This window comes from Anabrus simplex, chromosome 10 (assembly GCF_040414725.1).
Source record: "Anabrus simplex isolate iqAnaSimp1 chromosome 10, ASM4041472v1, whole genome shotgun sequence".
NCBI lineage: Eukaryota > Metazoa > Arthropoda > Insecta > Orthoptera > Tettigoniidae > Anabrus > Anabrus simplex.
This window is the reverse complement of record NC_090274.1, coordinates 25,255,571-25,268,578: the sequence shown is the minus strand read 5'-3', so window position 1 is coordinate 25,268,578 and position 13,008 is coordinate 25,255,571. Positions and strand designations below refer to the sequence as shown.

At 40.5% G+C, this 13,008-nt stretch overlaps 1 protein-coding gene across 1 annotated transcript in view; it reads left to right on the top strand.

Moving 5' to 3' along the window:
• The first annotated feature begins 10,625 nt into the window (after window positions 1–10,625).
• The window catches only part of Ube4A (Ubiquitination factor E4A), a 38,619-nt gene continuing 36,236 nt past the window's right edge, over window positions 10,626–13,008 (top strand). Inside the window, exon 1 of the mRNA XM_067154185.2 lies at window positions 10,626–12,440. Coding sequence (XP_067010286.2) covers window positions 10,801–12,440 — 1,640 coding nt within the window. The 5' untranslated portion in view covers window positions 10,626–10,800. The remainder of the gene's footprint in view (window positions 12,441–13,008) is intronic.

The window sequence follows — 13,008 nt, the reverse complement described above, 5'->3', positions numbered from 1 at the left end:
ATATTAGAAAGGGAGTGGATGGCACCCAGTGCTGTCATATAGCCTACTCTTGTTGAATAGCACCACAGGGTCTGCTCAAGGCTTAACATGAAATTTTTCCTACCAACAGGACTCGAACCAGCTAACCACAGTGTCAGACAGGCTATATAGACTTTTGCAGCAGTGATATTATGCAAAATGCTTAATAATAATTTTCTGTTTCCATTTTTCATGACCTTTAAAATACTTTTGAATGAATTTTTCGGTAACTCAGAGTGTAAAGTCAAAGAAATATCAAAGTTTATACACTTTCTTGAATGTCCTTGTCTAAAAATGTGGTAACAAGTTGCTGCATATTGGTAGTTCTATAAGAACGCAAATTGCTACGTTGAATCTTGTAAAGCAGCACCCTGTGTTGGTTGAGGGCGTTAGAGAAAAGTTTGGATCCTAAAACAGTTCAAATGTCAGAATAATGATGAAGAATGTTGCTCATTACTCCAAAGGAAGTTTAAATACATTTTAAAGTTAGTAATGAGACATTTCTGCCGCTCACTCAAATAGTAAAGTAGTAAACTCGTGTCCTCATCCTGAGGTGGTGCAGCTCTTTTCAGGCACACCCCCATTGGAGGTGAGCTGCATGTACCATTTGGACCATATACCAGCCCTCGTGCCAGTCTTAAATTTCTGGCAGTACCGGGAATCGAACCCAGGCCTCCGAGGACGGCAGCTAATAACACTAACCGTTACGCTACGAAGGCGGACGCTCACTCAAATTATGCTGTAGGGGCAGTTCTATAAGAACGCAAATTGCTACGGTGAATCTTGTAAAGCGGCGCCCTGTATTGGTTGAGGGCGTTAGAGAAAAGTTTGGATCCTAAACAGTTCAAACGTCAGAATAATGATGAAGAATGTTGCTGATTACTCCAAGTGGAGTTTAAATACATTTTAAAGCTAGTAAAGAGACGTTTCTACCGCTCACTCAAATTATGCTGTAGGGGCGAGGGAAATGCTTGATACTTCAAGTGGGGTTTATAATAACATATAGAGTGGTTAGATTGTTGTAAATCCCGTGTGAAGATATAAATATGTAGTCTTCTTAAAGCACAAGTGAAGAAGAGTGCTCACTGGTAAGCAACTGTGTTAAATATTAGCTGGAAGGAGCGACTGTAGCTTCTTGTATAGGCTCCGTGCGTATAGCACTGTGCTGCTGCAGGTGGATACTACGAGTACTACTTAGTCATCTTCATCAACAGCTCGCCATAAGAAGCTGGAATATATATGACGTTTACATGCATTTATTCAATTATTTTACAGTGTTGTCTTAAGATGATTATTTTTTATTGTCGCAACCTTCCGACAGAATGATGTGCTTGTGTTGGCTGCATTAATAGATACCGTAATACAGAGCTTTCCTTCACGACCTCACGAAATGGATTTGAAAAGACGGTGGATCGTAGCAGTAAATCGCAGGAAGTGATTTTGGATTTGTACATTTATTTAATACATAACACTTTACAATATGTAAAAGTTAACAATTACGAACAAATTATTATAGCAATATTAAATTTCAAAGTAAGCTACAATAGGCGATCTTTTTTGAAGCGCACACATCACAACAGATACATTGTATTCTATTAACATAGTCTTAATGATAGCCAGAAGAAGAAAAAGATGATGAAGAAGAAGTTGGATGTCAACACCAACTTCTGCAAGATCATGCAGAAGACGGTGGTCATTGCCACGACTGGAATTGTACGGAAAATATGGGTTCAAATTCTACGTAAAAATGTAGTATAAATTAAGTTTTACTGTGCTTTGATTTCCTAAAATCTGTACAATTGCTTGAATATCATTACCACAAAAGTGTGCAAAATAAATAAATAATAATACCGAGCTCGATATCTGCGTAAGTGCGGCCAGTATCCAGTATTCGGGAGATAGTAGGTTCGAACCCCACTGTCGGCAGCCCTGAAAATGGTTTTCCGTGGTTTCCTATTTTCACACCAGGCAAATGCTGGGGCTGTACCTTAAGGCCACGGCCGCTTCCTTCCCACTCCTAGCCCTTTCCTGTTCCATCGTCGCCTTAAGACCTATCTGTGTCGGTGCGACGTAAAACAACTAGCAATAATAATAACATATCGTATATTACTACATACCACAATATGACATACCTGTACCGTATAGTGTTTTGTCACAACCTCACGAAATGGATTTTAAAAGGCAGTAGATATGTATAATTACAGAAATAGGCCTCCATTACACAATATCAATAGTTCACAGATATTCTGCATTTTACATACGAAAAGTTCTGTCCTTGCCCCGAGGTGGTGCAACTCTTTTCAAGCAACCCCTAATGAACATGAGCTGCATGTACCCTCATGTCAATCTTAAATTTCTGTATGTATCGGGAATCAAGCCCGGGCCCCGACGAAGGAAACTACTGGCGCTAACCGTTATATTTCAGAGGTGGTCGTGATCATATTATAAATACAGACACAATCATTTATTGACAACGTTAAGATATTCTGATATTTTCTCTTCCCGCAACACTTTTGATAGTGTACATTCGGTTTCAAAATCTGGAATTTCAATTGGTCCAACATCAAACCTGTGCCTTTTAATCAGAAAAAGGTCCTCTAAGCTCTTCTCCTCGTTTTACTTCTCTTTGCTCACTCTTGAAGTGCGAGGTCGAGACCATTCACAGGGTTGATCAGTACGCGAGATGAAATATTCTGAGTAAACTGTATAAATAACAGCAGAAATATTATTTTGCCAAAGCCTCCCGAGCGACATTAACCTACGCTTACATGATAACGTATTAGAATTAGAACAAATATATTTTTTCTGAAGACAGTATTGTTGAATGTGTACATGAACATTAATCTCGTTATCACCATAAATACGTAAATTACTATGTTGCCTCTATCATGAAATGGTAGTGTATCTAGTGAACCATCGTTTTTCTCTTATCATATTTGCAGTTATTCGCTCTGTTGCTATTTCCTGCGAACAGTTTTTCCTTAAAATGTAATACATGACCACTTTCTGGAAGTCCGGAGTACTTTGGCCGCTTGTTGTTGCATTAAACACTCTGAAATCCCACTGTTATTATTTAGTCGGCCGTGGCAAGCACGTTGTCAGACGACAGAGATATGTACGCGGTGATCGCATTAACTTACAGTATTCGCCACTCGCAGCGCAGCGGTGCATTTTTCTCATCAGCGCACGGAGCCTATAGAGTCGAAAGGGAAATTTGGTTTGAAGTCTCTTTATTAATGTTAAAATGGTTAACGTAAATTTGAGTTGGAGAGAAAACGTTGTGTGTAATTTCATTTATTCGTGCTTTAAGAAGACTTCACTCCTAACGCAGGCCGAGAAACGTAACATAGTACGAAAGGTGAAGAAAGATCCTAAATTGAGAGCACCAAAAATTAGAGATGAAGTGGCATGGTAACTAGGAAAGGAAGTGAATGCGCAAACGATAAGAAATGTGCTGTATTATGCTGGCTACAATGGCCGCACAGCCCAACTAAAATCTTACATCAGTAAGGCAAACAGGAAAAAGCAACTGCACTATGCAAAAGAACACCGCAGAAATACACACAAGATGTGGCAAAAGGTGCTCTTCACCAACGAAAGCAAATTTAATGTGTGTATAACGGATGGATGAGGGACTGTGTGGAGGAAAAGGAACTGTGAACTAGAGGAGCGAAATCTGACAGCTACAACAAAAAACAGTGGGGTGGAAGGGGGTCAGTAATGTGTGGGGCTGCATAAGTGCCAGCGGTGTAGGGGATTTGCATTTCGTAGAGGCAACATGGACCACATGTGCTATATTAACATTTTAAAGGCCCCCTTGTCCAACAGTATGCAGCAGTTGCATCTTCCAAATGATTACATCTTCACTCAGGACAACAATCCCAAACACACTTCGCACAACACAAAGCTGTGGTGGTTGTACAACACATCACGTTGAACGGCGACCCCTCCCCAATCCGCAGACATAAACCCCATTGAGGATTTATGGCATATTGTTGAATAAAACATTTGAAAACGTCACATCTCCAGCAAGTGACTTGAAGCGTGTTTTGACGGAAGAATGGCAGAAAATCACACGCAAAATTACAGAACTCTTGGTGTAATCCATTCCTTGAAGACTCCAGAAAATTAAACGAAAAGGAGGCCAAACGAAGTACTAAGAATGTTACCATGGTCACAAATGTCAAAAGTATTGCATTTGAATACTTATTTCAGGTAACATTGCTAGTGTGTTGTTTGAGTCTTATGTACTGCTTATGTATTCTTTCTAATTCTGCCACGTTTCATTTGTATTTGTCTCAAACAATAAATATGTCTTTAACCACGACTTGACACATTTGTTTTCCTACGACCTCCTCCGCTGCTGCATTGTAATGTGGTGAATAATTTTTTTGACCCATTGTACCCTTGGTACCAATACTAAGAGTTTTCATTCCAGACCCGGATGTGGTACGACGTTCCTCCTAGCAGGTAACACCCTCTCTCATGCCTGGAGATGTGTTGCGAAGATTTAAGTTTCCACCTTAGTGAGAACGAGAGGGGGGGGGAGAAGTTACATAAAGCCGTTCTCCAGACAGCCTTCTGGTAGCGGAAGAAGAAGAAGAAGAAGAAAACATTGATTGCACCGATCCCATCTTCTGTGTCCGAAACAATTCCGAATTCCCAGTTACAGCCAAATGCCAGGACCCAGTCTTCAATCTTAATAACACCGACCCCAGTTCTCATAACCCGTCAAACTAATCTCACTGCACTAATGCCCATATTCGATGAACATCTTGCAGTCATAGAAGAGACTCACAATAATCTCTTACTGGTCATGCCTCGCCGTAATACTTCTGTCCGACCTATCCTCAAACTACTAGACAAAACAAACATCCCCACGCCTACCATCATACAGAATATCCCATCCACAAGATAGCTAATCAAGAGTCATCATCGAACCCGAGGCCATCAACCAGCAAACTCAAACCTTCCCCCCTCCTCCCACCTACCCAACAGTCAAACACACCTCCACAGAAGCTACATCTTCCACAAACGATTTCCAGTTCCAAACTATCCCATCAAAAAACCACATAGCCACACAAGCCACTCCTCTTACAGTCGACTTCTTCCAGCAAATTAACTTTCTTCCACTAAAGCTAAACGAAAATCCACAGAAACCCAAGCTACTCCCAAAAACACAGACTTCACCACCCAAATCACATCTCCCTCAGAACATATCTCACTCCAAACACATCCCGTAAACCAAGACGCTCAATCACAACTGTACCTACCCCACCACCACTACCTCCCGTACCATACATCCACAAATCAATCCAAGCAACCAACCAAACAAACACCACCCTCACCCAAACCAACTCACACCCACACAAAGAAAAGCCACCTAAAGATAAACAAACTACGCCCCCAATCACCTCAGCAACCTACCCCCCACCCAACCTCCTCCACCGCACCCTTCTCTTACTATAATTTGCTACAACTGCCTTAAATTGAACCATCATGCTGCAAAATGCCGGAACTCGACCTGCTGCAATAGGTGTGGCGGCCCACGTCGTCGTACCAAATGCAAGGTACCTTGGGACCAGGCGAAGTCCGCGAACTGTCACAGCACTCACGCAGCTTCGTTCCCTGGATGCCCGTACTTCAAGAAGGCAGCAATCACAAAACCCAAGGCACAACAGAACGTCCTACCTCGTGCAAATCTCAACACCAAATCCAAACCCCCACCACCAATCCACACCGCTCCCAAATAGCCAAGTTAACAACACCTTACTGTTACTACTCCTTAGCTTCCTCAATAACCAATCAAACCCACTTCAGGGCCACCTCGGTGGATCGAGTAGCTGAGGCCACTGAAAAACCCTAATCCAAGTATCAACCATCCCCCCACCCCGCCAAAATACACCACCCACCCTCCATGAGCTAAAAGTCCTCACTTTCTTAACACACCAATACCAGCCTTCAACACCAAACGGCTTTCCTATCACTAAAGATGAAGCACTGGTTTTCGGAGACGAGGCGGTGCACAATCCATACATGCTGCACATTAACGATGCTATTAAAAATTAGCAACCGCAAACCCACGTCAAAGTAAACACGTTTAACTAAAGTGGTCATCACTGCGAACACTATTGGTAATAGTCTCACTGTTCAAAGACCAGCAATATTGGGCGTGGTTAGTGCTTGGATGGGTGACCATCCTCTACTGCCACTTACCAATACATGTAAACTACTGTGCTGGTCGTGTCACTGAATGTAAATTTTGACCTTGGGCACACACGCATGCTGTAAGCTCACACATACAGCCGAAATAAATACACATACGGAGTTAAGCAACATCGGGAGTGGTCACCCACTGGATGGGTGGCCAGCTTCCACACACTTACAGTGCACAAATAACTGTTCAATTAATACCCAACTGCTCAAAATTTACACGCAACATATGTTATAGAGAATGATGAAACACTCAACTGACTACCCGCATTACAGACCGACAGAGGAGCTACTATGGGAGCACCGGTATCTGTATGTCACATGGACCATACAGAACCTAGGGCCGACGGCAGAACTAGTTGACCGCCTCCCAAATACAGAGCTGTAGAGCTGAAGCCACTCTGCTCGGTGATTTCTTTCAAAATGTGCAATTTCTGATTGTTCATCTCCAGTCACACAATGATAGATAGAAAGAAAAAGTTCTAACAAATATGTAGCATTTAATAAATATTTAATTGTGCACAATGTGCATGGATAAATGTACTATTTAGATTTTTAAAATGAAAGCTTGGAAAAATCAACGACACCCAAATGATTCATTGTCACAACCCAATTGATATTAAAAGTAATTTATGCAGCAGCATATGAACCCGTTCTTCGCACGGGAATCGGTAATCGATTTCATGATTCCGTCATGAATTTATGTGAAGTTACATGGCTGTAATTCTACGTTTAATACAGATGATAAACTACGAAAGCACGTGGCAGTAACGTAAAAAGTACGATAAAGCTGAACAAAGTGGAGACAGAATGGGAGTTTATTGAGCGATACAGTTCCTGGTCCGAAGTTGTGCATAATTCTCCCTATTTTTCGGTTACATATTGTTGTTCATCTGAAAACGAAAGTGGCATTGGCTAAAGACTCATGAAACCAATCGTTGACGATCGCCTCTCTTCATTACCGGTACCTGTTATATCGAAAAGAGTAAAATGGCTCTTTAACTACAAATAACATGACGGCCTGTAAAACAGTCCATTAATGACAACTCCCTTGTCATCCTCCTAACGAGAAGGTGCACACGAGAAAGATATTTTTAGAAATTGATCTCCATTAATAATAATAATAATAATAATACAGAATTTCGCACAATGTGCATGGAATAATTAGTTCTCACAGAACATTCTTAGAGAGGAACCGCGTCGGTTACACCACAGTACGTGGTATCTGCACTGATCTCAATAAATATATATATATACTAGAGCTCAGTATAGTCCGCATAGTTCACACAGACACTATATATCCGGGACGTGGAACTTCTTCACGCCGCTACACACTCTTTGGTGAAATCCATGAACTGCAAAGCGGGTCAATACATGTCGCAGCTCGTAGTTTGAGTCCATACAGACAGATGACATCGTTGCTTCGGTCACATAGAAATTGTCCCATATTTCCTTCCGTTTCTCTTACAGCTTGTGCAATAATTGTTGATAGGCTTCGGCAGATGGTTGGTGCAACTGCATGCGAAGTTCTTCTATGTAGTATTCCTGCCAAGCCAGGACATACACCAGGCGAGAAGGGGTGAAGCTTGAAAGATTCATAGCCTTTTTCAAATACCTTGCTTTGACATTTTCTAATAGATTCAGGTCTTTCTTCTTCGGGTGGTCCCATTTACATTCCAAAGCATACGTCAAGACTGGCGTCACTTTCAGCTTAAAGAGGTCTATAGCCGTTTTGAGCGAAAGTTTACTAATATCCTTAATTTCACTCACTGAAGCCACTGCGAACGCTACCTTCTACTTCACAAGTATAGTAAAGATATCACCATGGATTTGGAATGTCAGACCCAGATACTTGAAGCTGTTCACTATTTGTAAATTTATGCCTTCTAATTTGATTACCGGTACTTGGTTTGTAGCTAGTCTTCCTCTCTTTCTGAAGGTCATCATGATCGTTCACTTTATTCATTCTTAGCCCATTCTCTTTAGACCATTTCAGTAATTTGTCGAAGACTACTTGTAACTGCTCAATCGATTCCGAAGTTAGAACCATGTCGTCTGCATACATATAGATAGCGAGATTGTTCATGCTAACTACTTGTACTACATCCAGGACAGCTATGTTAAACAATAGGGGACTTAGTGGGTCACCCTGCAATATACCGTTGGTTTGTTCTAACGCACTGGATATTGATCTGTTGTCGTCGATGTGGACCATGTTGTTCTCAAGAATACTCCTTATAAGCATTGCTATGTAGTTTTGAGGTCCAGTTAGGGATTCTAGTTTCTCTATGATAAGCTTTCTGCTCACCAGGTCGAATACCTTGCAGTAGTCAATAAATATGGCATGTAATTTGCAGTGGCGGCCCGTGAAAAAATCAGCCTACGTGCTACAGGAAAACCACTGAATAAGCTTTCTTTAAGTCTGCATATTGCCATGATGACCAACATACTTCAAACCTGTTAATAATAATAATAATAATAATAATAATAATAATAATAATAATAATAATAATAATAATAATAATAATAATAAAGCCTTTCTCACAATTTATAACTCAGAACAAACAAGAACAAAATTACATTGTAATGCAGGAAAACATTTAGGGCCAGTCAAAGATTCTTTGACTCACCAACGAATTCCTTATTTTTGATTCCAAAAGGAAGATGGATATTTTAATAAGCATTGGTTGGTTTCCTTAATAACAACATTATCATTGCGATAGATTGCCTCCACTTACGCTTTACTTTCGAGACTGACGTTGCTTTCAATCCCAGGCGATACTAATCTCTAGTGGCAGAATCGCTAACCACTTACCACGTTCAACATCAGGGTAGCAGGAAACATCGTGCAGTTCTACCCCCCTTGCGGGAGAAAAAGTAACTATTGACGGGATCAGTGAAAGTTGAGCCCGGTTTATGGTATAGTCCACCGGCTACGGGGTGTGTTGCAAGCTTGGCTGCGCCTGCGTATTGCTTCCTTCAGGCTACAGGCCAGAGCTCATTTCAGATGAGCACGGACTAAGTTTCCCGGGAGAAGAGAGCTAGGTGTTCAACAGATCTTGTCCTGATTTTCACCAAACAATATTTAAAACCGTACTCAAAACAAAGAAAAGGCACCAGGATAATTGTACTGTACATAAATAATTCCGTACAGTTCCAAGCTACGTGCTGGAGCCCGGTAGCACGTATTGACCGGCCGCCACTGGTAATTTGCCACCTTTCAGTCTCAATGATCTCTTGATATCATTTTGTAGGCATTTTATGCCATCGATGGTTGAACGACCCTTCCGGAAACCAAGTTCTTCCTCAGGCATTCTCCTATCCACTAAGTATGATAGTCTTTCCATCAATAGTCTTGTCAGTATTTTAAAGCCTTCACATTGCAAAGCAATGCCCCTATATGAATTAGGGTCACCTATGTTTCCTTTTCCCTTGTATAACACCTTTAGTAATGAACGTCTCCACTTGTCTGGCACATTGCACTCTAGTAGGCAGTTATTAAGCAAGTGTGTCCAGTCTTCTGCTAGTATATTTGTGCTCAGTGTTACGTGTTCGTTGAAAATCTGGTCAGAGCCGCATGCTTTTTTCTTCTTCAGCTGTTTTGATTTCCATTAATGGTAGTAGTTTTCCATTAATTTTGGTCACGTATATTTTCTGGGAGGGTAAAATCACTGTTTCGACTTCCTATAAACCCCCAAACCAGCCCGGGATTTAGAAATAATATTGACCATAATACCTACCCAAGGACGTGTATACCGGTACCGTTATATAAAGTTCGGCAGAAATATATAGAGTAGTTTCCTAGTTTCCCAGTCACAAGAACTCAACAAACGGACAAACAGACAAATCGACAAAAAGCTTAAAAAAAGTCCACTCGAACGTAATATTAATCGTCCCGAAACAATGCACATGAGAAAGTTTTAGACATTAATTTCCATAAATGTAGGTAGAATTCCATTAAGTTTGGTTGTGTATATTTTGTTGGAGTGCAAAATCACGGTTTCCGTTTCGTATAAACCCCCAGCCCCAGTCAATTAATGGATTTAGAAACAATACCGGCCCTAAAACCTACCCAAGAAGTTTTCAAGTTACAAGAACTCTGACAGTCCCCGAAGCTTAAAGATGTGCAGATGGTCATTATTACACCTGAAACAGATAACGAAATGAAAATTCCTCCAAAATAGTCAATGTACAGATACATGGTCGTTACGATTTTATTTATAGAAGATAACGTAGACATCTTCGCGCCAAGACTTTTGTGCCAAGTGCGACGGATTGCGATTTTTAAGCACAATATCGATATATCGAATTTTATTTTGATCGATTGGTTGCTTCGTTAAGTTCCTGGATCGATTTCGTGTAAAAGGCTGATTTGGTGTCGCCGTGTAGTGTTCTTCGTTGTATATGATATAGGCAAAATGTTTTTGAATAGTAATGTTTTTCTGCGATAATATTTATTACATATACATGAAGATCATTTCACTCGTTAATGATTTTGTGTATATTTCATATTGTTTGCCAATGTCATTCAACATAACTTAAGAGGAGACTGTATTTTATAAGGTTAGAATGTCTGATAACCTAGAAACTAATCCCTTTCTGGGACTTTTTTCATCGGTGACCGATGCCCAAACAGTCACCCAAGATAGTCGTACATCTATAATCGAATCCGATAATGCAAATAAATGTGGTGTTCCATCAACAAAACCAGAAGAAAATTCTGATAGCATCTCTGCCAAAACTGAAGAAAATATGCTTATCAATCACATCGTGGAGCAAGTGTTTAATATAACTCTAGACAAAGAATCCGTCAACAGAAGTAATGTTCCAGCATCACATTTACTTTATCTTGAAGAAATAGCAACCGCACTTAAGCCACAAGATTGGATAGATTTGGAGACACTTGAACAGGCTTTATTTGAAAGATTGCTGTTAGAAGACCCACATAAGTACATCATCAGTAGAAGTGGTGAGAAAAAAATCAATATTGATAGACATGTTTCTCAGACGGAAGTTATTACATATTTATATGAATGTCATAAAAGGCTGACTGGTTTAAAATGTAAGGAGAAAGATAATCATAAGAATGACATATTATCACAGATGATTGGCTTTGTATCACATAATGCAGCCCTTGCTTTGCGACAGCCTGAGTTATTTGAAAGTCAAGAGCTTCATTCACAAATTCTTGCATTGTTTTCAGATACTAGTATTTCATTCTCTGACTTAAGTGTTTTCTTTAGTGGTATCTGTCAAGATTTCGTGCAGGAGGAAGGTGAAAAGGAAGCAATCAATGCACTATGTTCTGCATTCCGTTCAACATTAGATGTGATCCATCGGGATATGGCTCGAAGCAATCTGTTAACTTTCAATCGTTCGTACTTTAACCTTCTTCATGTATTTTCAGCAAATAGTCATTTAGCATCAATGCTTTTAGTATACTGTTCTCCAAGGGATCATAGGTTAGGTAAGGCATATGCTGATACACTGTTGGGATCAATCTTAGCCTTGTCATGTTTACCAAAGACCCAAGATGGAATGTATGAATTTTTTGAAAAGCCTCTACAGCAAGTGACAAGTGTTGTTGATGGAAGTATATGGACAGCAACAGAGTTTATAACTGAAAATTTATATAGAATATTTCATAACATGTTAAAGTGTTCAAACGACGTCCGTAATCAAACTTTGAACTGGCTAGCTGGCTGTTTGCAATCCAATACTTCTCGTGGTAAACTGTGGAGTGCCCACGCTTTTCACATTGGTTCCACTACGTGTGTGTCTGATGGTTTCATGATAAACTTGAGTGCTATACTGCTTCACCTTTGCCATCCCTTTAGTGCTAATCCCAATGACGTAAAACTGTTACGCATCGATCCAACGTACTGTGCTGCTACTGCAAGTGGATCTGAACCTGATACCTCTTCTAAAGGGGTTCATATCAGAGAATTGTCTTCAGAGACGTGTCTCATCCCGGTGTCTGAAGGATGCACTCGGCCTGTGGCAAATAATTATGGATTTGTGACTGAATGTTTCTTTTTAGCTCATCGTTCTCTTGACTTGGGGTTTAGAGTGGTGTACGAACGGCTTATGAGGTTAAATCAAGATCTGGCACGTATACAGCGTGCGTATAATGATGCTCAAAATCAAGCGGGTGCTCATTCGGAAGTGGCTCAAGCTATTGTGGAACGGATGGAGATGGAAATGACAAGGTAAGTAACTTGCACTGTTTAAGGGTACGTTTGTGACACAGGAGATAAGTTAGGCAATTTATTTTACCTGGCAATGTTAGGAATGTTTACCCCTCTCTTACACTTCACCAGTCACTCCATGGCTGGCCTGTGGTGCAAGGGTTCCCGGGTTCAATTCCTGCCTGGGTCAGGGATTTTAACCTTCATTGGTCAATTCCGAATGCTCGTAGACTGTGTATGTGTGTGCCATCTTCAGCATTAGAATTCATCATAGATAGGGCCCCATCCTCAAAAACGTGCAGGTCGCATATAATGAGTCTACTTGAAAGATCTGCACGAGGCATCTCCAGAGGCTTCATTCGATTATTATTATTATTATTATTATTATTATTATTATTATTATTATTATTATTATTTCACAAATAAATGCAGGAGTAACATAAAATTAACATAACTCCTACTGTCGTGTACTTCTTCCTTATCTTTTTTCCATTTTATTGAGGGGCGGCTCTTCTGGAATGCCATTTCCAGAGCTTTATGGACGCTTGGGCCGCTGACCTTCTGACCCCAACTTGGCAGGTTCGATCCT